Source organism: Eptesicus fuscus, chromosome 17 (genome assembly GCF_027574615.1).
Source record: "Eptesicus fuscus isolate TK198812 chromosome 17, DD_ASM_mEF_20220401, whole genome shotgun sequence".
NCBI lineage: Eukaryota > Metazoa > Chordata > Mammalia > Chiroptera > Vespertilionidae > Eptesicus > Eptesicus fuscus.
The window spans coordinates 44,386,910-44,413,579 of record NC_072489.1 but is presented as its reverse complement, the minus strand read 5'-3'; the positions used below and the strand labels follow the sequence as shown (position 1 = coordinate 44,413,579).

Here is a 26,670-nt window from a genome sequence, read left to right as displayed (position 1 = left end):
AATAAAGCAACTGTCATCATTTCCATATCCAGTGTGTAGGACTTAAGTGAGATCTCAAACAACTGTCTCATGTATTATTTCCGTAATGCCACTCACACCCGAGTCACCTGGGTATCGATACTGCTGCAGCACACATAATTGAAAACCACGTTACCCAGAAACCTTATTTGTTGTTTTCAACCTCCTTTTAGACTTTTGCTCAAGTGGTCAATAAAAAGCCACACATTTTAGTATCATCTCTGCTTGGCTCCCTACCCCTCTAGTGGAGAAATACTTGGGAGCAATAAAATGACCAAAAGGTGGCAGCAGGAGGGAGGAGGACCAGAAGCAAAAGGAGAAACAAAGAACCCTCCATTCACATGCTGGATAGTCAGTCTGGCTAATCCAGAGTAGGCTGTACTTCCGTCAGAAAAACAAACACAAAACCGCTTTCTCTAGTCTTCCTCCCACAGCCAAATAATAATTTCAAAGCAGTTGCCAAGGAAGATGTGAATTGGCTTTGCTTAAAGCATCATTCTGAGTGCCATGGATAACTATATTTTAGAATAGATTTATGAAACTTGATTTTTGAGGCTCCATAATGTTTTAAGGTCAGAAGCATTATAAATGTTTTAACTTTATCCGATACTTTCTGAGTATTTTTATTATTAATTTATTTTTGGATTAAAATTTTTTACAACTAGATTAATGTGTGTGTGTGTGTGTGTGTGTGTGTGTGTGTGTATTTCCCCTTAAGGCAAGATGCTCTCCTTACCTTTATTTATTGACCAGAAGAAAACAGATCCTGGGCAGCACTGGGGTGGCGAGCAACCAAGAGAAGCATATACCACTGCAGAAAAACAAATTGGTGTATCACCAAATTAGTTGTTTTATAGACTTCTTCCTGGAATTATTGTGAAGTAGTTGTCAAATTTTATAAAAATTATGCTAAATGATAGGGAGAATTAGGCTAAATGTATAGTTTAGGAAAACCCTCCTTTAATTATACTGAATCTTTTAATGGAGGCAATAAATAGCAAGTAATTATAAGTAAAAGTTAAAACTTTCTTCTCATTGATCCTCAGCCTCTCGATTCTCTGGTTATCATCTCTCTTGTCATTAAAACTCTCCCCATTCCTTCTTATCCTCTCCCGACTATTTTTCATAATATCAAGCATCAATTTCCTAACTTTGTGTTTGTGTTTTCCACTTTGTCTCAGCCTCCTCTTTTCTTCCCTTGTTACTCACACCTTTGCTCCCAGGCCCACTTTTTCTTACTTTGAAATTCCTTTCTTGCCCAGTGGCCTGCACACAGCCTTCAGAAAGCCCTCTAAACCCAATACCCCTTCCCTGTGATCAGTTGACCCTCTCCCCTCCCTCACATCTTGAACTATCGCCTGAATGAAGATAATCCTAATCCACTGTAGACTCCCAAATAATCCTAATTAGGTCTTTTATGTTGAGGTTCGCCCTCTCATTACATTCCTTCATTCTACATCTACATTTATACTACATCTGCTACCTTAAAAATGAGAGCCTCACTGGTGGAAAACAGTATGGAATTTTGGGTGTCTGTGGTGTGCAGAGCCCATGGATGCATGTATTGACACTGAGTCAAGAGTAATATTAACTACAACAGTAATAATAACCTGAAAATAAAATACTGAGACGACATCCTCCCTCCTTTCATGATGCCCCATGAAAGAAACACAGGTGGAAACATAGGGTATTCTTCGGAGGAAAGCCCAAACTGTGTTCCTGTGTATTTAGCATTAGTGATTCTAAGTGAGAGTGCATTAAACTAAGGAATTGTAATTTTTTTCTTTCAAAAGAGAGCAAATTTTCAAGTAGCACAGAATTTAACCTACATACAGAAATGCCTATGTATATTGTAGTATATTAGTTTATGTAATTTAAGGCATGTAAAGGTGAGAGTTGTTTTGTGTTGTTGTTTCTAAATGAATACAGCAGGCCCTCAAATAATGTCATTTTGTTCAACATTGTTTCATTATAACATGGATGAGAAGCTGTAGGAACTTAACTCTTGTTTATGTCAATTAGCCTGTGGTAAAGTTGGTTTTGTTATATGTAGTTTCGCTTAAAGTTGCAAAACCTATTGATGACATTGAGGATTTACTGTATGCTCTTTTAAAAGGCTGTTTTCATTGTACCATTAGTTTAATAACAGTTCTAAATTCTTTAAAAGAAGTTAGAAAATCTGATAATTTTTAAGATTAGCAACTGGTCCTTAACTGGTTTGGCTCCGTGGATAGAGCGTCGGCCTGCAGACTCAAGGGTCCCAGGTTCGATTCCAGTCAAGGGCATGTACCTTGGTAGCAGGCTTATACCCAGTAGGGGGTGTGCAGGAGGCGGCTGATCGATGTTTCTGACTCTCTATCCCTCTCCCTTCCTCTCTGTAAAAAAATCAATCAAATATATTTTTAAAAAATGAAATAAACTGGACCCATTAAAAAAAAAGATTAGCAACTGGGAAAACATTTAATATATCATTTAATTGTTTTAAAGGACTATAACATTATATCTAATTTTCTTTTTAAATTTTCTTTTTTTTTAAATATATTTTATTGATTTTTTTACAGAGAGGAAGGGAGAGGGATAGAGAGCTAGAAACATCGATGAGAGAGAAACATCGACCAGCTGCCTCCTGCACACCCCCTACCGGGGATGTGCCTGCAACCAATGTACATGCCCTTGACCAGAATCGAACCTGGGACCTTTCAGTCTGCAGACCGACGCTCTGTCCACTGAGCCAAACCGGTTTCGGCTCTTTTTAAATTTTCATATGAAGAAGAATTAAGAGAACATTCATAAGAAATTAAAATAATATATTTGGGTTCTATAACTATAAGCAATTTTCTTTTTTGGTGTTCCCTTATTTTCTTTATTGTTATAGGATGTTATTTATGCAATAAATAAAATTCAGTGATGGGAGAGAAAGCTTGAGATTTTTAACTTACAGTGAATCTCAAGACTTCTCTTACTCTGGGAAAGGCTATGCCCTTGCTATTTGCTTATAGCCTCCTCGCAGCCTTGGAGGTTATAAGCAAGGTAGGAAGGGATGGAGATCACTGGGTTTCCTGCCTCAGTGCATGGAGTCAGCGTATAGTTAATACTGCAAATGATACTTTCAGCGTGATGATGTTCGAAGACTAGGATTTGTAGATGTCTCAAAACACCATCCCTCCTAGACAACTTGAGATGCAGTATTAGCAGAGTGCTTAAGGTATGCTTGAGTTTGAGTCCCAATTTTGTCAAGTACTTGATGTAACTTGAGCAAGTTACTTAACTTCTTTGGGCTTATGTTTATCTATCTAATAAAAGCCTAAGTGACCATTACAGCAGAACGACCAGTCACTATGATGCACACTGACCACCAGGGGGCAGACACTGAACACAGGAGCTGCCCCTGGTGGTCAGTGCACTCCCACAGAGGGAGCACTGCTCAGCCAGAAGCCGGGCTCACAGCTGGCGAGCGCAGCAGCGGTGGCAGGAGCCTCTCCCACCTCCACAGCAGCGCTAAGGAGCAGCAAGCCGAATAGTAAGGAACAAGCAGGCAGGCGGTAAAGAGCGAGGCATCCCAGATAATGAGAGGGATGTCCGACTGCCGGCTTAGGTCCAATCCTCGGAGATTGGGCCTAAACCGGCAGTCGGACATCCCCCAGGGGGTCCTAGACTGCGAGAGGGTACAGGCCGGGCTGAGGGATCCGCCCCCCCCCCCAGTGCACAAATTTCATGCACTGGGCCTCTAGTTTATATATAAAATGAGAAAGTAGTGCAATCTATCTCATAGAGTTGTAACAAGGATATGATAAATCTTGCAAGAACGTTTAGTGAATGCACAGTAAATGTAGCTATTTTCATCCTGCATAGCTCTACTGACTTTTTACTTTGGAGCTTTGCTGGAAGTATTTTGGGGGCACCCTCCATTTAATTAATTAATTAGTTAGTTTGTTTGTTTGTTTGTTTTGCATCCATAGATGAGGTAATAGTTACCAGCTCGGTTTCTATATGCTATGCTAATGTGAAATTGGCTGATAGGATCATCTGCTCTTTCCATAAAAGTGCCCTGTCTTTTACATATCTGCTATTGAGATAACCTTCTTTTCTTACTTTACAGATATATGTAATTGACAGTGCAGACAGAAAAAGATTTGAAGAGACGGGCCAGGTAAATAATTCTTCTGTTGATCTATTTCCCAAATAACTGGGTATTCATTAATCTGCCTTGTAAATGTATGACAGTGAGAGAGATTTTTTTTGTTTAACCTTTGCAGTTTAAATAAGGCAGTCACTCTGGCAAGCAGGCAAAAATACCAGTTGGCTAAAAAGAAATTAGTTCAGAATCCTTTAAACAATTTTTTTTTAATTAAAGCCTTTAGTTTAAATCAAATTGAGTAAACAAGTTATAAGAAAATGGAATTTACTACCATGCCCAAAAGCTCTTCAGGTTTCTTTTCATTCCACATAGAAATGAACCCAGAAGAACAATTCACTTATTATTTCTATGTACATTTTTCAATATCAACTTAATTGATCCAAGGGCAACTAACAAACTCAAAGGGATGGAAGAAATGTGTAAGCCAAGACTAACCTGCTCTTGTTTCCAAGCCAAAAGATAGTTATCCTTGAACCCAAAAATGGCTTCAAAGGCAGACTACATGTCAACATGATTACACAGTGCAATTTGTATACATAGTTTTAAACAGAGAAGCGGTGGGCACAGACCATTTTACTGAGTACACTGATAAGAAGCAAGGGGTAGAGTGGACCTCTTTGGAAAAGCATGATTACATTTTATTGCAGAGTCCTTGGCTTGTGTCCTAAATTACCACTGGTGGCCTTCCAAAGGTAGCCATCCCCATGTTTATGTTCCTTTTTCCTGGAAATTAGTTTGAGAACTCTCTTGGAGAGAACCCTTCTATACATTGATGATTTCTGGATCATCACTTCATGTGAGCTTGAAGGTGAAGGGTGTCATATAACTATCTGCCTCTTGAACCCTCCAGTTCTCTTTGACAGCACAAGTGTCTTAAGTAGGGTTAAAATGTGGAATTAATGGCAGAGGTGGGTCCTCATATTTAGGTAAGTACACACCCTCTCCTATACTTATTGCAGACAGAATCAACATAACAGTTGGGTAGACCCCAACTGATAGCCTAAAAATCAGAGACCTTGCCAGATGGACTAATACAGTTATTTTAGGATGTGGGTTTGATGAAGTGTAATGCATGGACATGTTTTGGAGGTAAAGATTGATGAAACATCACTCATCTAGGGGAAATGATTAACAACATAGACTGATGAACAAGAACAGACCCAGAAACAAGGAGGCATCGATCGGACTGTCGGGCCTCAGAGGGATGGTAGGGGAGGGTGGGGGTAGGGGGGAGAGATCAACCAAAGGACTTGTGTGCATGCATACGAGCCTAACCAATGGTTAAGGACAACAGGGGGGTGGGGACATCCGTGGGGAGGGGTGTGGGATGGGAATGGGGGATGAGGACAAATATGTGACACCTTAATCAATAAAGAAATTTTAAAAAAATAATAAAATAAAAATAATACATAAAACTTAAACAACAAAACAAAACAAAAAGATTGATGAAACAGAATTATAGTCTTTAAAGCAATTGTCATTTTCAATTTATCCTATATAATAAAAGGCTAATATGCAAATTGTCCCCTCTGGAGTTCGACTGCTCACTATGACATGTGCTGACCACCAGGGGGCAGCACAGAACGAAGGAAGGCCCCGGCCGACAGCTAGAAGGCCCCGATTGGCCCTAATCGCCGGCCTGGCCTAGGGACCCTACCCATGTACAAATTTCGTGCACCGGGCCTCTAGTATTTAAATAAATAACACACACACACACACACACAACACACACACACACACATAAATACATTGAAAGTTATTTGCAGATAACAACCTTGGCTAAATTTTAAATTTTAGTCACAACTTGTGTTCTCCCTTGAACTGTGTTTCTCAAAGTATGATCTATGAATCCCTATAGCAGAACTACTAGAGGGGAGCTAGTTAAAAATGCAGATTCCTAAATAAGTAAATAAATAAGATAAAATGTAGATTTCTGGGCCCTCGCTCAGACTTCCCAAAGTCAGCATCTCTGAGGTAGGCCCAGCATTCTGCCAGGGGATTCTTTCACAGGCTCAAGTTTGAGAACCACTGCCCTTGAAAGTTGCTGGTTCGTCAGCTTAACTGTTGTTTTTTTCTAGCTAGAAGTTAATGGTTAAATATCATAGCTTTCATCCTTCCCTCCCCATCCATTCTCAAAATGATCCAGGAACTAGCTGAATTACTGGAGGAAGAAAAGCTAAGTTGTGTTCCAGTGCTCATCTTTGCTAATAAGCAGGATTTGCTCACGGCAGCCCCTGCCTCTGAAATTGCAGAAGGACTGAACCTGCACACCATCCGTGACCGAGTCTGGCAGATCCAGTCTTGCTCAGCTCTCACAGGAGAGGGCGTTCAGGTGAGATTACCTGGAGGCTTGGTCACCTGGCAACATGACAGCCAACCAAAGTAGTCTGTCTCATTGGCTGGGCTGATCTAGATAGGAAAGATATGGAACAAACAGCCTTTGATTGGCAAATGAACAATCCAGGATGTGAAGGGCATGAAGAGTTTAGTTCTTTTCTAGTGACATCATTAACTGTTCTAGGAAAGACAAACCCACCCCACACAAGCAACAAACTACCTCATTATGTAGGAGGTCAGAACAGAAGACTTAGAGCAGCGGTCACCAACTGGTGGTCCGTGAGGTCTGAAAGGTTGGTGACCTCTGACTTAGAGGATGCTTTCTAACTCTGTGATTCTTTGGTGATTTGGTTGAAGTTTTTGTGTTGTGTCTTATACCGTGGCCAAGGTAACAGAGCCATCAACAGCTATGCACACTGGTTATGCTATAGGAGTGTTCTGTTTTGTTTTCTGTTGGCTGTTCACTGCCTTCAGAGTTGGTGTCTGTTTCCTGCTACTTCAGTTTGGTTTCCCACTGGGAGGCTTCTGCTCACAGAGGGCCTCGTGTTTGATACTGAGGCACTGCATACCAGAAGAGCAGGCTCCCCTCATTTGATATTAACTGAGAGGCTACCAGTATATCCTCAAAGAATGATGAACAGGTTCAGCTCTGATGCTTCCCACCAAGCAGACGCAAACCAGGTGACACTTGGAGTCAGCGCTCTAGGACTTCTTTATTCCAAAGCCCCAGCATGCCCACATGCCTCACGTTAAACATCTGGTGGACCTGCCGGGGAAGTGACACCATGAGGTGAGAATCGGGCAGTACTGCTCTGGGATGCTGTGGGGGATTAACAACATCTAAAGCAGTGGCATCTTCCCTCATTGCCATATGGCGTGTGTATCTAATGGCATGACCAGTTTGCTTTTCTCTGAACTTGGTGTGTTGGGGTACGAGCCTGCAACTTCTCAATCGTCCTGCAGCCTCTTTCCATTTCCTTTCTAATACTCTCCTTCCCTCTCTCCGAAGACATTTGACATTGATTTGTCTTAAAACTGCCTGACTGCTTTTATTTCAAGAAAATAGTCACGTCCTAGAATTATCTCACTTGTTCCATCTGTTTGCTGCTTGGTTTTTCTTTTTGTTACACAAACAACCAGGGCCTGTTTCTGTGCTTGGCCTTTAGATCTGAGAGCAGACCAGTCCGCACAAGACAAGCACCCTCTCTTCCACAGTCCTCAGTACCCACACCCTCTGTGTGTGTGTGTGGTGGGGGCTCTCAAATAGCCAGAGATGAGCTCAGCTACCTCCCCAAAATGGATGCTGGAGCTCTGTGGGTCTCTGTGAGGTTTTAGTTTAGGGTGGGGGGAGGTGTTAAGTCTTATTTCCTTCCTTCCTTCCTAGACTCTGGTTATAAAAGTAATATATTCTCATTATTAATCATATAAAAATATATACAATTTAAAACTGTAAAGTTTTTTCCTCTCCCCTAATCCCACTTGACAAAGGAACTATCATTAATAGTTTTATTCTTCTTAAGTCTCCTCTTTAAAATTATAATCACATATGTGATTATAGATCTATTTAGTTTCAAATTAACTGCATTTTTCAGCTTAATTTAGGCTGGTTCAACAAGTATACTACAACCCAGGATGTTTTTTATTTTTTATTTTATTTTATTTTATTTTTATTTGAGAGAGGAAGGAGAGGGAGAGAGAGATAGAAACATCAATGATGAGAGAGAATCATTGATTGGCTGCCTCCTGCACGCCCCCTACTGGGGATTGAGTCTGCAACCCAGGCATGTGCCCTTGACCTGAATTGAACCCGGGAGCCTTCAGTCTGCAGGCCGATGCTCTATCCACTGAGCCAAACCGGCTAGGGCCCCAGGATGTTTTTTAATAGGTAAACTCAAATCATTTCAGCTTCTCACTTAAAAAAAGAAAATCAAGTTTAGCCTAAGGTATTTCCCTCGACTGTGCATAAGATGGCCTTCATGAGGCCTAAAATGATTTGGGTTTGGATGAAGCTTTCTTGTGTTTATACAAACCACTTCAGCAAGAGAACTCTGCCTGTCTAAATGGCCTCAAACACAAATACAGAGAGAACATCTCAAGGTCGGGGGCTCTAAAGGTGGGACTGAAGAAAATAAACCCATTTTGTGTGCCTACTGCTAAGAAAGTGGCAGCCCGTAATCTTTTTTCACTCGGTCGGAGTGTTGAAAAAAAGCAAAAGCAAATTAACAGTAAGGTCCTTGTTTCTTCAGCCAGCCGTAAGCAGGGACTAGAGTTATCTAAAATCAGCATTTTGGGGAGTGGCATTCAAGTCAAGGTACTTCCTCAGAGCCTGGAGATTGGGAGGGAGCTCTAGCCATTGTCCTCCCAGCCCCCACCCACCACACCCCAACCTGTATGGGGAGGTTACTGGGATAGAGCTCTTGTTCTCGGCTGTGTAACCACCACAGAAGTGGCATTCCCTTTAAGTCACAGGATCTTTAGACCAAAAAAGCAGCAGCGAGCTATCAGACAGAGTCAGGGAAGGCTTTAAAATCAGTCTGTTTAAATCAAGTGAGACAGCCATGTATGGTTTGTTTTTATTAAAGTTCTTCTTAGATCAAAGACCTTCAGCAACCAGATTCACAGGAAATTATGTCAAGAAAAATCTAACAAAGAACTGTGAGCAAAAAAAAAATTTTTTTTAATTATATATTTATAATTATATATATATATATGTATATATATATAATGATTTTATATGGAGGAGAAATAGTTTGAAGGTCACTTAATTAGTTTAGTAGATAGTACCATGGTGTATAGAATTGGGTAGTTAAGACTGGGATTTCAAGGTTAATGAGATTAGATTATGGTTAATAGAATGATATAAATTTAGAGAATTTAACCATTATTTGAAATGAGTTATTTAATAAAAATGTTAATTAAGAAGGGAATCTGCTCTCTATTGTCCTTTAATGGTAACCTTTGGGGACTGCAGAAAGGTCGTGGAGTTTTCTGTGGAAGCATTTCATTGTGAGGCACCCCCTGGCCATGTCCCTCCCCCGGTTACGCCTGTGACCTAACCTCTTGTCCACTCAGCCAGTGTCATGGTTTTTACTTTAAAAAGAGTCACATAGGAGGAATTGTTTTCCTGCATTGCCTAATTCAAGTGCAGGCCTTTAATTATTCTTATTTTCTAAGGTTTCAAGTATTCCTAAAAATGAAAGACCTCACTAGAAAAACGTCCATAAGATCACTTTCAGACATGGATACTGTGTAGTAATTACTAAAATTCCCTAAATTCTTATTGCATCTTCCCTCCCTCCTCCCCTCCTGCTGCCCCAGGAGAGCGGGTCAATAATGGGCAGAGCTACTAAAATGATCAGACACTCAAATAACATCTGGCACCATAGCTCTAATGACCCTAAAAGGAAAAATGTACAAAGGTTAAAAAAAACAAACAGAAAAACTTCTGGATTTTCTGCTACAGTTTCAAGGGTTTAGAGACATTGGGTCTATTTTTATTGTGTGTGTGTGTGTGTGTGTATGTGTGTGTGTGTGTGTATGTGTGTGTGTGTGTATGTGTGTGTGTGTATGTGTGTGTGTGTGTGTGTGTGTGTGTGTGTGTGTGTGTGTGTGTGTTTAATCAGAATGTTTGAGAGACCCGTCTTCTACTGATAAATAACACCCTCAGGTGAGTGAGCTGGGGCAACAACCACAGGCCCACTAGGTGGTAAGCTGCACCTCTGGACTCACTGGGCAGGTGTATCACTTCTTAGCTGAGCGGCCTAAACACATGATTTAAGGTTATGGAAGTTAGTGATTCCTGGGATGGATTTCAGATTCTTGTTCTACCTGATGTTCTGCTGACAAATATGTGCAGTCTTGACAAGGACAGGCAATCCCATATGTTGTTCAGCCGCCCCTGTTCTGGGTGTGGAGCTTGACTTTTGAGGGCTTCAAGGGAGTTCAGAACAGGTCTTTCTTTTGCCTGATTGATGGTGACCAGGAGGCCAGCCCATTGTGTAATTAAAGCAGGTTTCCATGAGAAACTGTCCAGAGGAGAGCATAGGTAAAGGGCAGTAGAAGCTGAAGGAGAACATCAATCTTGGAAACCCTGCCTGCTGAGAGGCCCAGAGTCCAGAGGAGCGATCAGAAGAGACCCAGTTATGTCACGTAGATGAAGGCAGAAAGGGGAGAAACTGAACAATGTCTGGGACAGACATGGAGGCAGTCTCCCTCTGCGCCCTGGGGCTGGGCCGTGTTGCTAGGGCCTCTCCTCGTGTATGGCATCGAGCCCTGGGACTCTTCTTTTCCCTGGGTGTCTAGAAACAGTGAACAAAGGACTTGGCTTAGAGCCAGAGAAAGGTAGAGAGAAATCAACCTCTTCCACCTGCACATCTGAATTTGAACCCAGACCACAGCGCTATCCTTCACTGTTGCAGTGTCAGGTGTTTGAAGACATTTTCTCTCTAAAACACCGTGGGGGGTGTGTGTGTTTAATTAAAATTGTACTGGAAGAGAATTTCCTTCCAGTGCAGAGATCAGCAGTTTCAGCCTGGTCTCTAGTCTTCATCATAACAGAGACCTGCCTCCACCAGTAGCTTTGAACTAGCAGAAAGTTCTCGGGTATACCTCTCCATGCCCCCACCTCATGCTCACATTTTCTTTTCACATCTCTCCCACGCTCCCCGCCTTCCTTCCTTCTCTAAACAGGAGGCGTGGTCCGGCTTACAGTCTCACCTGCTAGGAAGGACCACCAGCAGTTGGAGCCCTGGTGTGTGAGCTGTACACCAGCGTGCGTGCACCTCCCGGGTGAACATTACACATTTCCTAGCCCAGCTCCTTGTGGGTTTTTTTTTTCCTTTTTCCTTGGTCTAGGGGGCTTTTCCCTTAATATTATACCAATAGAATTTGGTATTTTTAAACATGACATTTACCACTTCTTTCAAGGCCTGGCATCAGTTATTTTTTACTCCAAGTGTACGTTATCTGCAAGTCAGACCTCAGGTTTATTTTTAAAATTTCAAACCTCTCTTTAGACTAAGAAAGCAAGCTCAGGACATGCAATTTTGCTACCTCTCTGGTGCAGTGCCCTTTGTCACCAGAAAAAAATATTAATAGCAAGCAATATTTTATGTATGCAGCATCCAGCTGCTCCTTGACCCTGGGGGCCTGGTGACACAATGGGATAGGCTGCATTGCTCAGCGAGGGCCTGAGCTCCGCCTCCTCTTAAAGCAATTACTGATGTGGCATGTAGTCCTCATGGCATAAAAAACCAGGCCCACCCAACCATGGCTGCCACTGCTTCCTTCCAACCATTGAGCAGTGATGGATGCATTGCAGGGTGATCAAATTAAAGGGAGCAGTGCAGCCAGAGTCCACCCTTCCATATAGAAAGAGGCATCATGCCTTTAATCCTGGGCCACTGAGATCTGTGATGAGCATTCCACCCCTATGGTTAGGGGCAGCCTTATATTTTTCCCAGTGGTCATATTAGGGGATAATCTCATGACATAGCAAAATTTATCTCCTCTCCACGAAGCCAAACAAAGCTCAGTATTTGAGGTTCAATGTCTCGCTTTAGTCTCTATTATTGAATTAAAGCTAATCAATTTAAATTCAGTTTCAGCAAGGTAGGCCAGGAGGAGGTGTGGTGGAGGAAGGAAGGGGAGGACTGCTCATGCCATAATATTGTCATCCCCATGACGAAGATCAAATGTGCAGAAATTTGGTCAAACCAGTTTTTAACAATAAAGGTTCAACCATTAAACAAACTTATGAGTTCATTTCCTTCTTTGGAAGCAGAGCAGTAACCTACTTCAAGTAACTGATCACTTTTTCTCAGTCGTCTGTTTTGAAAAAAAACACAAAGCCTTGCCAAATTAAGGCAAGAGTGATGTGGAGCACTAATTTAAACTTGAGAAGCAGAAGGTTCTGCTTCGTGCTATGATGTTGTCTCTAAATGTGGCATTTCCATGAAGGCGGTGGTCTTGGTGGAGAGTGACTGTGCTGGGACGGGCAGCAAGGTAAACGTGCAGCTTCCGCACGCAGCGATACCTGGCAGCCCAGGAATCCTGAGGGCTGCGTGGCCAGAAACAGCCTCTGGCATCTTCAGAGCTGCAGCCAAGCTATGCAGGCACTTAGCCTGAGGCTACCCCAGTCTCATGCCCCTGTAGTCGGAAGTCCTAAGGAAGAAATAACTAGAATTGCTATTTCCCAACTTTAGGGTGATTCCCAGCTTCTCCACAAGCTTGAGGCAGAACTCCTCCCTCCAGCACTTGCCCGCACTCATTGAGAAATGGTAAATGGTGCGAGTGTGGGTGCTGGAGCCAGGTAGCCTGGGTTCGCAGCCCGCCTCTGCCACACACTGTGTTGTGCTCCCATTTCTTCCTTTGTAATGTGGAAATTATAGTCCCTCCTTCACAGGGTGTTAAAAGGGTTCATTAAAAAGGTATGAATTAAGTACTGTAGACCAGACACCATGCTAGGTTCTGTAAACACAACCTCAAGCCAGTCTGACATGGACCCTCCCCTCAAGGATCTTGGACAACATATTATCTTTCCTTTTCCGTGGGCAACTTGGCACAGCGTGTCCTGATTTGATTGGAGAGGTGTTATCCCCCATTGACTGTTGCCTCCCCAACAGCCCCTCACCTCCAGCTCTCTTTCTCCTCAGGTAATAACAGGAAGGGTACAACTCAGCAGCCACAGGGCTTGGCCCCTTTTAATTTTATTTTTTTTAAAGGTATCTTTATTGATTTCAGAGAGGAAGGGAGAACGAGAGAGAGAGAGAGAGAGAGAGAGAGAGAGAGAGAGAGAGAGAGAGAGAGAGAGAGAGAGAGAGAATGAGAATGATGAGAATCACTGATCAGCTGCCTCCTGCACAGATCTAGCCCGCAACCTAGACTTGTGCCCTTGGCCAGAATCGAACCTGGGACTCTTCAGTCCGAAGGCTGACGCTCTATCCACTGAGCCAAATCGGCTATGGCTTGGCCCCTTTTAAATCTTCCTGTGCTTCCCAAACTCCAGACTGCTGGGGGTAGCTGCAGAGGCTCAGCTCAGGGACCAGCAGGATAGCTGGTGAGTACTGACCTCTGAGCGCCCTCTATTGGCAGGACTGTGGCTGAAAGGGCTTTGCCACCGCTGGCCTCACAGACATCTGGAGCACATGGCTCCCCAGCAGGGCTCCCGCATTTAAATCCACTCTGCCTCCATAACAGATACCAAAAAGAAAGCTGCCCCTCACCCCCCACATTCTGCTTCGGGTTCCTGCAGCTGAGTAAATATTGTTTCTATCTCTTTGACTGTATTCATGTTTAGTTAGTTACATATAATAAAAAGAACTACCCCCCTGTAATCAGCCATAAAACCAGGGGGGAAACCTGGTATTCATATAGTGTGGGAACACTTGATTTCTCTGAGATGACTGGATAAAATACTGCAAGTCTCCATAGAGAAGAAAATATTGAGGTGCGTAGCTTTGATAGTGTTTGTGCAGGTTTCTGAAGATGGAAAGTGCTACATAAGTGCTGAGCTATTCAGCTTGGAAAGCAAAGAGAAGATGGTTATCTTCTTCATCCCTCTTGTATTTGTAAAATCTTTTCTGTCTCCTGGCAGGTGATCATTTTTTTCCTGGAAACCAATTAACTACTAAAATTAAACATGCTTCTCTTTAAATTAATCCTTTTCATAAAATGGTCTTAAAATTGGCCTCAGCTTTTGAAGTCGGTAGCTGACCCAGTTGTAATTGGAGATGTGTTTGGAGGCCACCGTTCTCCCACCTCGGCATTCTACCCCCGTCCCCCCACGGCTGCCAGGTGCTGTCCACCTTCAGGCTTTCGGCCGTGGCCAGCCTCGTCTTGGCAGATGCGCTGAGGTCTGCTCTGGAACAGCCATCAGATTATCTGGTTCTCCTGCCCAGGCGTTCTGATGGCCACTGGCAGAGTTTTAATCACTGTGAATTCAGGTTATGGTCAGATTAGCCAGGAGATAGGGTGCCTGCTGGTTGTTTTGCACTGCTGTATTGTTGATGGGATTAATGCTCCGAAAGCCCAAAGGTGTCAGCTGATATTTATTACTTTAAGCTGGCTCAGCTGTTCAGGTTCAACCCCTAGCTCTGTGGTCACAGGAAATGCAGGGCTCTTCATGTCATGTGTGCCCCGAGATGTGCAAATGTGACTGGGACCTCAGCTAGCTTGTATTGCAGATGCGCGGGGGGTGGGGGAGGGGTGCAGGATCCTGCTTTGATTTTGTTCTGAGCTTCCAAAGGAACTCTGCACACCCCTGAAGGTCGGAGAGACTCTAGGGGAAAGGAGAGTATTCAGGGGTGTCTCCAAAGTGGGTTGAAAAGGAGGTCATCTCTGGCAGGTCTGGCATCCAGGAGAAATCATGCCACCTGCCAGGTGGCTGTAGGCATTGTGTGGTTTTTACCTCTGTCCCTCTCCAGCCTTCTAAGAGAGGACACTTTCAAGGTCACTGTGCCTTTAAGGGAACCTTCTCCCCAGCCCCTCAGCTTGGTAGTGCTTAAAGCTACAAGAACCAGGCCCGGACTTCTTAAACCTATCTGGAGTGCTGCACGAAGAGAAATAAATGCACATTGCCCTAGTGTGTGTCTAGTAACACACACTGCAGTTGGTTTGTTTTTCCAAAAAGAAATTTAATTTAACCCGTGTACACTGCCACATGTAAACACACCAGGCACCAGAAGAGTGGCTTATTGAATGGAATGCCCTAGCAAAGGTCAGCTTTTAGAAAAAGCCAAAAAGGGCTGGAATCTCTCCTGATAGCGCCTCAATCAGGCCTTGGATCCAAGCAGATGTGTTTATTTTTTCAGAGGGAGTTCCTGAGGACCCATCTCAAGTTCAGACACTGGGCACTCCCACTCCTATCTCCCTCCTGTGCTCTCAGAGGCCTCCCCAGGAGGTCACTATGCCTGGTCACCCAGGTGGGCCCCTGGGGCAGAGACTCCCTGGAGCTAGTGGTAGGGGAGGGGACACCCCCCCTCCCCGGGGGCTTGCATGTGTAGTGTCTTTCTTATAACTAACACTGCCTTTCTCTGCCCATTTCCCTCAAAGGACGGCATGAACTGGGTCTGCAAAAATGTCATTGCAAAGAAGAAATAAAATCTAGACGAATGGAGACGCAGGAGCTGAGTTCTGTCCTGAAAAACACTAATTTGCTGCTTTCTGACCAAATGTTTTTCCATCTGTGTACAGCTACAGCTGTTTGAAGAGAGGGTACCACACAGTTTAAAAAGAATCCCTATTCCAGCAGTAGATTTAACTGATCTCTGAGGTTCAGTATCATTTTTCAAATAAAGGAATTATATTATTTCCTCTGCATAATTGAAATAGTATTAAATGTCTCAAAGCACATGATTAGAAAATGAGATCTTTTAAATGAGCAAGAGATTGCATTGCAGTTCAGACAATTCCAGTGGGCTTTTTTTTTTTTTTTCTTTCAAAAAAAAAAAGAAAAGTAAAAGAGAAAGAAGCAGCTTATGCTGCGTTCATTTATTTACTGACCTGCCCCTTGCTCTCCCCGTGGTTTTGGAAGCACGGACAGTGTTTGCTGGTGCTGGTCAGTGATTTTTACCATCACCAACTGAGCCAGGGCTGCATTCCGTCCGGAGGGAAGCTGCTGGGGGGAAGGGGAGGAAGAGCAGATGATTAAACCATCTTGTCATGCAGGTAGGAGACTGTGTGTGTAATCCTCACCCTTTGGAGAGGAAAAAAAATCCTTTCTTGCAAACAAGTCACCACATAAACATAGCCCATCCCCAACCCCCCAGCCAGCTATACAGGGAAGCAAATTCTTATGACTTTTGACTATAATGACATCTGGAATGTGAGGAGAAGTGGGAGGTTTAATTCCAGAAAAATTACAAGGTCCTTAGAAAGCCCTCACATGGAGGGCTCGGGCTAGCGTAAACAGGCTTTCTCCAGTTCAGTGGAGCAGGGAGCAGCCGACTCAGATTAGCTGGCTTCTGCGCGGCAGTCCTATAGAAGGGATTTCTAAAGCTCAAAGAATTCTGTGTTTAAATGATCACAATAGGCCGTTGCTATCAGATTTTTAAAATAAATGCAGCTTTACCATGAACCTGCTCCACTGAGAAAAGGCAGGCAGATCGATTTTTTTCAAGATCAATTTTTACAATGCTGGCAACTTGGGGGTGTTCGAAGCTCATAGTCGGAGAGGGTTTGCTGCTGGGAAGAAGGGGTGTGATTGCAGGGGCCACTCCCAGGGAAGCCAGAGTCACCCCAGCTGCCCATCTCCCCTGCCTCTCTCCAGCAAAATGTGTCCTCTGTTGATTGATTGGAGAGGACTGGAAGGAGACTTCTCCCGCCCCGTGTTGCAAAAAGAGCTTGTTTTCCTGAGTCTTAAGAAATCCCTAGCTTCAAGCATGAAAGCTGGCCAGAGCATCACCCAGCTCCTGAATTGAACTCTGTTCTGGTCTGAGCCGAGGGGTTTTCAGAGAATGAATAAGGGACTGTCCAGTGGCTGGCTGGTGGGCCTCAGGGGCCAGCTGCCTTCTCATCCCAGGAGGTGGCCCTTCCCAAACCCACTAAGGCCTGTGAGCAGAGGAGGGGCCACTCCAGTCCCGGCCCTCTGTGCCCAGCTTTTCTGGACAAAGTGGTGCAGGTGAGGCTGAAGTGTGTCCAGCCTCAGAGGCCTTCTGGGCTGGGCGTCATTCATGCCGACTGGAAGGCTGTGCTGGGGGTGCTGGGGACAGACCTGTAAGGGCTTGTGAAACAAAAGGAGGTGAGGTTTTTCCAAACCACTAAGCTACCTGCTTCCTGCTACCTCCTCTGGCTTCCTTGTCTCACCCAAGGGCCTCTCCCACTTTGAACAAAGGAAAACAGAATTGCAAGAAACCAAAATCCCCCTGCCATCCAGCTGGAAATGTGGCTCTAGGGCTTAAAAATGGGTTTTCCCTCCAAATAGTGCAGCAGGGATGCGAGCGGAGGGCAGAGGGCAGCGGCCTGCCTTGAGGTCTGTGATTTGGAACAATGTGATAGGAACTTCGGCAGTGGATAGTCTGTAAAATACTTCTGTTCTTTGGCCACCAACTTAGGGAACTCTTTGCAAGAGTCCTCCCCAGGCCTGGGCCAGCAGGCAGAGGCCACTCCCCTCCTCTGATAACAGCCTCTGTGAACATTCACATTTGCTTTTCAGCTAAAGACAGAGTGGCATGGTAGATGTCACAAGCTTTCATCTTCCCTTTGAACCCTGCTGGACCCTCCTGGGGGCTCGTGGGGCAGATGAGAGATGCCTGGAAAAGGCAGCCTTTAAGAGCTCCCATTTGTAAAAACAAAATACTTCTGAAGTCCCCTCTCCTCTCCCCAGCCCCACTCCCACCCCCTGGGGCCATGACCAGAGATAGAATTGGAAGCTAGAAAGGGGATACCCGGTCTCCCATCCTCCCGCCCCCAGCGTGTCTGGGTGAGACTTGCTCTGTGCACCTCTGCATCTGAACGTGCCGGGGGGAGGCCCGGGACGGCCCCAGGATGTGTGCTCAGACCAGTTGTGAGAAACACGCCCTTCCCCTCCCACTGACCTTCCCCGTGCAGCTCCTCTGGCTGGATCCCCAAGCCCAGTGCAACACACCCTTTCCCCTCCACTCTCCCCTGGTTACTATGGAAACAAGGGTGTCATTGATGTGGGCCGAGCCGGGGAACATGTCGGGCGGGCACGAAGCTGAAAGTCAGCGATTATGCCGGTGGGTACAAATGTGCGGGGAGAAAGAAGTCCACAGGTCCCACAGCTGCTGGAAGGACACCGTCCTGCCCCCTCCCTCCCTCTCTCCGCTCCTCTCCATCCTGGCTTTGGACGAATTTCTTTATTCCCCTCTGGGCTGCAGCGGTGGCTATTTTTGTGTCACTCTGTGCCTCACCCTCACTGCGGGCCACTCCTTATCCGGACCTGCCCTGGAGGGTGACACCATGTCACCCCCTCCAGGACTCGTCCCTTGATTCCCGTCAGAGTTTGCTTTGATTTCTCTTTCCTTCTCAGGGGCAAGTTCTTCCTTCCTTTTATTTTTAGCTCTGCACTCCATGTGGTTTCAGGGTTCAGTCTGATCCATCGAAAGTTTCTTTTTATATAGTCCCCTTTGAAAATGATAAAGACATGGACGTGGTATTTGGTCATGTGGAAAATTCACTGTATAATTTAGATGTCTGTCAAAAATCCAACAAATAAAATGTAGCTGAAATGAAGGCCGCCTGGAATGTGTTGTGTTCTTTGCTGAAGCTCAGAGAGGGCCTGAAATCTGTTTGTTATTTCAGAGGTTAGCATTCCTCAAGGTGCTTTTTGTTTTTCAGAAGGATGTAATATTAACACCACCAATAACAAAAATAAAAATAACCGCCTAGTAAGCTCCTCCCACCTACCAGGCCCTCTGCACACATCCTGGGGCAGCATTAGGCCTACTTTTCAGTGGAGGAAACTGAGGTCCTTGCCTGGGTGAAGGGTTTTACCCAAGATCACGGAGCTGTTAGTGCAGGAGGGGCCTGGAACCCAGGTCTGAATGCTACAGCAGGCTGCCACCTCTGGGAGCTAGAGACAGTAACAGCCCATTTCCCAGTAGCCTGAGCCCCTAGCCTCCAAGCCCACACCATGGGTCTGCTCCCTGGCGACTTCTGTCCCAGGTGTTGGGTATCTTCTGTCCTCACAGCACAACTGCTTGTTTGTTTTAAAAATATTTTTATTGATTTCAGAGAGAAAGCGAGAGTGAGAGAGATAGAAACATCAATAATGAGAGAGGATCATTGATGGGCTGCCTCATGCATGCCCCAAAGTGGGGGTGGAGCCTGCAATGCCGGGAATCAAACCCATGACCTCTTGACTCATAGGTCGACACTCAACCACTGAGCCACACCAGCCAGGCCACAACTGTGTATTTCATACCATCCTTTGCACAGACGGAAAAAAGGGTGAAGACATTAGGAAAGTTAGGGCCGACAAGGATGTTTGCAATGATCTGATCCTGGGTCTTCCTTTTCGAGAGGGTTCAGAGAGGGGGATAGACTTGCCCAAAGTCACACAGGAGGTGGCAGAGCGGGCACTGGTCCAGGGTTCTGCCCTCTAGAGCAAAGGAGCTTCTCTTCCCCTCTGGCAGCCTCATTTCCTCCGTCTGGAGACCCCAGCACGGCTCTCTGAGGGCCACCTTTAAAGGCAAACTGCTGGCAAAATAGAGGGGAGCTTGAGGCAGAAGGAGAGAGGTCTGGTGTTGCCAGATAAATGGCAGGACATTGGGTTAGATTTCAAATAAACAAGGAATCATTTTTAATATAAGTATATCCCATGCAATATTTAGGACATACTTATAATACTAAAGGGAAAAAAAAAGTAATCATTTATCTGAAATTCAAATTTTAACCGGCCATCCTGGTTTTTTGGTTTTTGTTATTTTGCTAAATCTAGTAACGCTATCAGAGTGCCTGGCTCTGGTACAATTTAAGTGTGTTCTCTGGAGTCATCTATAAATCAGCTCTGTGATCTTGGACAAGTTGGTTACTCTCTCGGAGCCTTGCCTCTTCCCCTGTGGAATGGGATTAAAGTTATAGGGAGATTGAAAGGAGATAAAATGTCAATAAAATACCTAGACCTCGGGCAATAGTCAGCCTGCAGTAGGGACACTCTGTACCTCCGTTTCTTATCTGTAGAGTGAGGTGATAGTCATCTGCCGCATGGCATTCTCCGGAGGATTAGTGGAAGTCTGGATGTCCAGTGTGTAGTGGATGCCAAATCATCGGTAACTATTATAACTGGGGGAAATTCTGAATACAGGCCTTCCCAGCCCCCAAGACCTCTGCCCGGCCACCTGGCCCCTCCACTGGCTAACTTTCCGGGCAACAAGCAAGCAGCCAGCAGCCTTCCCGGAGATGCTGGCCGCCCGCTCCTCACCGGGGCTCCCAGGGCCACCCCAGCCACACCTCCTGCAATCAGATTTGTAAGTGGGAACATGCTCTTGTCAGAGGCTTCTGATTGGCTCCGGGCAAAAACACAGTTTAGCGCTCAGTCAAGCTGCATTTTAGGGCCTCTGTCTCCCTCTCCCTCCTTTCCCCCCTTAATTGCAATCTGTTCAGTAATTTCCTTTTCCAACACTGCAGGAGCTGGGCAGGGAGGAGGGAAAGAGAGCTCCCACTCCCTGCAGAGAATCTGCTGGTCTAGCCCTGTCAGGGGTGTAGGTGTGTGTGTGTGTGTATGTGTGTGTGTGTGTGTGTGTGTGTGTGTGCACGCGTGCGCGCGCACAACCAGCCACACACACGAGCTTGTGGAGATCTGACCAACCCCCCCCCCCAGGGTCAGTCAGACCAGGGCAGATTGTTAAGGGGCACCCACTTGTGGCAGGGACTTCACAGTTAGCATTTAATCCTTGCAACACTATTAACTGTAGGTAGTATCACCCACAGTTTGGAGCTAGGGCTCACAGAATTTGACTCACTTGCTCAAGATCACACAGGAAGAACAAGGCAGAGCCAGGATTTGAACCCAAGCCTGTTTGACGACTGGGCTCCAAGTTCATAGCATGGTTCCTCTTTCCCTTTAGGCTTCTAAGCCCAGAAAAGAGGCTAAGGAATCCTCCTGCACGAAGGGACATGGAGAGGTTTCTGTTCCCAGGGTGAATAGCCGTGTCCCAAGGACAAACAGCCTTCGCTACAGAAATGAAATATTAATGGCAGAACAGCAGCAGCTGAGTTGAGGAGGGGCAGGGTTTGTTTAAAAGAGAACTCGCTTGGCTACCTGGAGCTGAAAGCTAGAAGGGTTGGGGGCAGGACTGCCACTAAGCTAAGCAAACTGCTCCTGCTGTTAGTCATTGGCTGGTTTGATCCCTTGGCCCTACGAGGCAGCCATTCCTATTGCTGTTTCCCAGTTGAGGAAACCAAGGCCTTCAAAGGTTAAGTCACTTGCCTGGAATCACACAGCTAGGAAATGGCTTGGCGGGGATTCCTGCCCACTTGTTTTCCTCCAGGACGCCTTCTTGACTAAACGAAGGGCCATGACCTGCTGGGAGAGGGGCTCCAGGAAACAGGGAGGTGGGTGGGCCTGAGGCCTACCTCTCTCTGTGCCACCCCCTCTTCAGGACCCACAAGACCCTGCCCCAGAGTCCCAGAGGTGACTGCTGCTCTGGAGGCCACCAGCAGAGGGGGCAGAGGGCCCCAGCCCCAACCTGACAACAAAGATAGCTCTTTGGGCCCTGACCTGGCCTCAGCAGCCCCCAGCCCACTTAGACTACTGCGGGGGAAAGAGAAGGGCCCACGGCAGACACGTGCACGAGGCCACTGCCCACCCACCATCTTCCTGTGCCTTGTTTATTCGTATTCCTGAGACTAGACAGGCCTGTCATCTGGGCCACCGCTGGCCCCTATGGGAGAGGATGCGCACACCAGGGTGCAAGGCTTGGCACTGGCCGAGGGCCCCTCAGCGGCATGGCCTGCTGTAGGGCCAAAGCTGCACAGCCCTACTTGGTGGCCCTAACTAGTACACCAACCAGTCTGGCTCTCAATATTCCCCTCCCCCCTCCCCGCCAACCCCTCCAGTCCTCACTCCCACCTGGGTGACCTGCTCCGGGGAGTTGGGGCCTAGCAGTCGCTGCCAAGATGTCAGAATCACATGAAACCACCCCCTCGCCCTCGGAATCTGTCCGGGGGCACAGAGCTTGTGAACATGAATGGGGCCTCCCTGGAGCCTCCAGATGACAGGGCCAAAGCATTTTCCTGCCCCCACGCTGCAGGTGGCTTTTGGGAAGAAGGGGATAAGGAACTTTGGTTTGTAAAGCCCATCCTGGGGCCAGGGGATGCAATCTAGCCCGACTCTCCCTTCAATTCCCCCAGCTCCTGTGAGGAGTCAGCCAACTCCCAAGCCCCTTTTCCCACCCTGAGACCCCCCAGATCGGCCAGAGTGGTGAGCTGGAAGGAAGAAAAAGAGGGAGGAAGGGGCTGGGATGCTGATCCCGGCAGGGGAGAGGTGTCTGCACAGCTGCAGGCAGCCCCCTACCCCTAGTCTGTGAATGGGCACATTACCCCCTCCTGCCCGCCTGCCACCGCTCCTGAAACAGTTGGTCCTAATGAACGCAAAGCAGGCAGGGCAGCTGTGTGCATTATCCATATGCATGGGGAGGTGTATATTTATCCTCACGTCCCACCCCACCCTGCAGCTGCTACCATCCCCTATGCCAGAAGGGTGAGTGGGCACAGCACCCAGGCTGCTCCCAGCGCTGGGCCTCCACCCCTTCCCCCGTCCCTCCGCAGCCCACGCCCACAGCCTTCACTTGACCCATTTTGGAGGCAGAAGTTTGTGTGTGTGTTTGAGAGAGAAAGAGAGAGTGCACACTTCATTTCCCCAGTTGGTGCTTTTGATTTCCTCTGAAGTATCTTGATTGCGGACGTACAATGGCATCTTGCTGCCAGTGCTCCCTCAGCAGCTTCTGGCTCTGAGCCGCCGCCTCCCCGGGGCTGGTGTTTTCTGCTGACTCTGGGGCCCATGCCTGGCTGGCAGGGAAGGAAAAGGCCTGATCTGGGCTTCCATCCCTTGACCTGAGCAGCAGGACCTGCCACAGTCCTTCATGGTCCCTAGGCTGGAGCCAGCCTGCACCCTGCACCCTACCTCCTCCCTGACTCGGACGTGCCGCTGCCTCCTAGCTCGCCACCTTGTCCCCTCCTGCCCGGCCACTCACCCACCTTGTTCTGAAATGCAGCTCTCCCACTCAGATGCCCTCAGAGGCCCTGCTGCTATGGGGCACTCAAGGCCAAACTGTTTATCCTGTCATTCAAGGCCCCTCTGATCTGACCTCAAACCTTTTTATAGACCTGTCCATCATGGACTCGCACACTTACCCTGAGCTTCAGATGAGCTATCCTCCCTGCCCCTCAACCTCACCCCCAAATTTTATTTCCCCACCTCCTCCCTGGGGTGTCTCCCTCCTCTTTTGTGCTTTCCTTGCCCCTTTTTTCAGGCCATGATTCAAATTCTGTCTCCCCCCCCCCCAGGAAGATGGCCTAGCACCTTCGAGCCCACAGGGCTCCCTATGAAACTTCCAGAGCCCTGACAGCCGAGGCATTTGGCATTCATTCATTCATTGTTCATTCACTCATTTACTCAGCAAATATCTCCTGGGCAGAGACAAAGCACTTACAATGTCTCTGTCGTGGCCCTGTTCCCTCACGCCTTTCTGACCTCATCACTCACTGCTCTGCCCCTTACTCACCCTTTCCATCCACACTCACCCTCTTGCTATTCCTGAAACAAGCATCATCTGCCTCAGGCAACACTTGTTCCCTCTTCCTGGAACACTCCTGCTCCAAAGAGCCCCAGACCTTGCCTCCTCCATTCTGGAGTCTCCGCTCAATGTCACCTGCCCTGCCCACTTCCCTATATAAAAACTGCCATGCCCTCTCTCTTCTGCTGACACGCCCTATCCCCCTCCCCCCCACCCCGCCCCTTGCTTTACTTTCCTTCATAGTACTTATCACCAACTCACATTTATTGGTTTATTGTTTGTCATCTGTCTCTTCCTCACTAAATTATCAGCTCCAAGAAGGCAGAGTTTGTTTTGTTCACCAAAATATCCCCAATTTTGGAACAGTGCCCAGCATTAGAAGAACCTCAATAAATACCTGCTGAGTGAATGACTGAGTGAATGAATGAAACAGGTACCGTGCTAGGCTCTGGAGAATCAAAGATGACTAATATTTCATGGCCTCCAGGGACACACAGGCTAGTGGGACATGTAAGCTATGCAGCTTGTAACCAGTTAGTTAAAATACCGAGTCAGAACGTTACGTGCATGGGAGTGGGATCGGCTCAAAGAAACATAAACATTGTGATAGCTATCAACGCCTGCAAACGGACCGTGCCAGCACAAACCTGGCACTTTCCGTGGGTCATTTCATTACTCCTCACTCTGGAGGGGGTGGAGAGAGGTACAGGGGGGAGGCAGGACTCTAAGTCTAGTAGACAACCAGGCAGAGGGATCAGAAGAGCCACAGGGGCCTGGGACCACATGGGCTGCTGGAGGACTGACTAAGCTTACGCTTTTTTTTTTTTTAATATATTTTATTGATTTTTTACAGAGAGGAAGGGAGAGAGATAGTTAGAAACATCGATGAGAGAGAAACATCGATCAGCTGCCTCCTGCACGACCCCTACTGGGGATGTGCCCACAACCAAGGTACATGCCCTTGACCGGAATCGAACCCGGGACCTTTCAGTCCGCAGGCTGACGCTCTATCCACTGAGCCAAACCGGCCTCAGCTAAGCTTACGCTTTTGATGGGGGGAGCCCAGGGAGCTGCAGCGGGTAGGGATGGCATTTGGTGTGGCTGTCGAGTCCCTGCTGGTGAGGCCTGGAGCAGCCCATTTGCATCGACGCTCCCTCCCTCCTCAGTGCCCTGCCACATGGAGTGCCGGATGACAACACCCAGTTTACAAGCAGGCAGCCAGTGCCTCCATCAGTCAGGTGACTCGCTGCCATTTTTCCAGGTAGACCAGAAGTCCATACCACCCTTCACACACAATTCTTGGAAGCCTGCTCCCTCATTTCGCTCCTTACCTGCAGTTTTGAGAGGTTGCTTGTGCCATCTCTAACTCCCCCCCACCCCCACCATCTTACAAGCTGTTAAAAACTACCACACACCACTTCACACCTCACCCTCTTCTTGCCTGAATGTAAATTATGGCATTGAGCAGATGAGTTCTCTCTCAAGGCCCTAGCTGGTTTGGCTCAATGGATAGAGCATCAGCCTTCGGACTGAAGGGTCTCAGGTTCGATTCCGGCCAAGGGCACATGCCTGGGTTGCTGGCTTGATCCCCAGTGGGGGGCATGCAGGAGGCAGCCAATCAATGATTCTCTCTCATCATTGATGTTTCTATCTCTCTCCTCTCCCTTCCTCTCTAAAATCAATAAAACATATTTTTTTTAAAAAAAGAAATATCCAATTATTAAAGATCTAGTGCAAGGATAAATAAATATCTCAATTCAGAGGAATCAACCACAAAGCATTTTTTAAACACTGGTCGCCTGTGGAGGAAACATTCAGACTCCCAGTGCAGAACTCCGCGTACAGCCCACTGCCAAGTCCCTGCACCACAGATGCCAGGGGCAGGGGGATTTAGGGAAGAAGCTCTGGGCTCTTGAAGGCTTCCCTCACGCAGGGCAGGATTCCCATCCACCGCGGAGGACAGGGTCGAGGCCAATTTGTTATCTGCCAGAGCTTTCACTGGAGAGAGAGCGTCTTGAGGTTGTGAGTTCCCTGTCCCTGGAGGAGTTAAAGCACAGGCTGAAGACAACCTCTCCGGGAAGGGAAGAAAGCCTTTGGGGTGCAGGTGGAGAGAGGGGGGGGTGCTGGGGAAAGAAAGAGCGAAGCTGAAGGAAGAAGCTGCTGTTCCTAAGCCCATCCCCCTGCTGGCCCAGGACTCCAACCTCTGCCAGGAGCCTTCTGCGTCCCATCCCCTCAGCCTCCAGTGCCCGTTCTGGGACCTCAGCCTGAGGCCTGAGTCCCAGGGCCTGGCCTCAGCACTGGAGCACAGAGGAGGGGAGGGCCATCCAAGAGCGCCCTCAAGGTCATTCCTGGCCCCTTCAACTCGCAGAGAAAGGGTTCCGAGGGCCCTAGAACCAGGCCCGGGACCCCAGTCTCTAGAGACCGCTGTTTCTGAGCACCTCCAAGGAGGGGTTTCCCAAAACCACACAGGGAGACGCCCATTTCGCAGAGGGGCTGGCGGGTGGTGGGGTCTGCCCGGGGATGCCCAGGCGTCATTTTCCACCTCCCTGTGCCCCACAGCCCCAGTAAGCGAGCAGGCCCCCTTGCTCTGTGGGCCTAGAGCGAGGGTGAGTCAGAGCAGGAGCTGGACCCCCCCCCCCCCCACCCCACCCCCCACCCCCGGAATTTGCCAGCTGGAAAGGTGGGGCCGGGAATCCCCCAGAAGCCAGGTCTGATCCTGAAAGCGGTCACCGGTTCTTCCCCACCCTCAGGGGGGGAAACGAAGGCGCCGAGGAAAGGGCACGGTGACAGCCGTGGGAGCTGAGTGGGTGGGTGTGAACCGGCCGTGGAGGAACCCAGAAGTGAGGCGAGAACGCGGGGTCTCGGCTTAGAGAGAGGGGCCCGGAGCCCTGACTCGGCGGCTGCCCCGCCCGCCGCCGCCCCCGGGGGGGGGGGGCCTTTGAAGCCGGGAGGGGCTTTGATCCGGGTCCGCCCGGCGCC

General features: G+C 47.4%; 1 protein-coding gene across 1 annotated transcript in view; it reads left to right on the top strand.

Annotated features, from left to right (window-relative positions):
- ARL3 (ADP ribosylation factor like GTPase 3) overlaps positions 1–15,843 on the top strand; it is a 29,856-nt gene extending 14,013 nt beyond the window's left edge. The window contains exons 4-6 of the mRNA XM_008144250.3: positions 4,118–4,168; positions 6,303–6,488; positions 15,545–15,843. Of these exons, the coding sequence (XP_008142472.1) occupies positions 4,118–4,168; positions 6,303–6,488; positions 15,545–15,592 (285 nt within the window). The 3' untranslated portion in view covers positions 15,593–15,843. The remainder of the gene's footprint in view (positions 1–4,117; positions 4,169–6,302; positions 6,489–15,544) is intronic.
- The last annotated feature ends 10,827 nt before the right edge of the window (positions 15,844–26,670 follow it).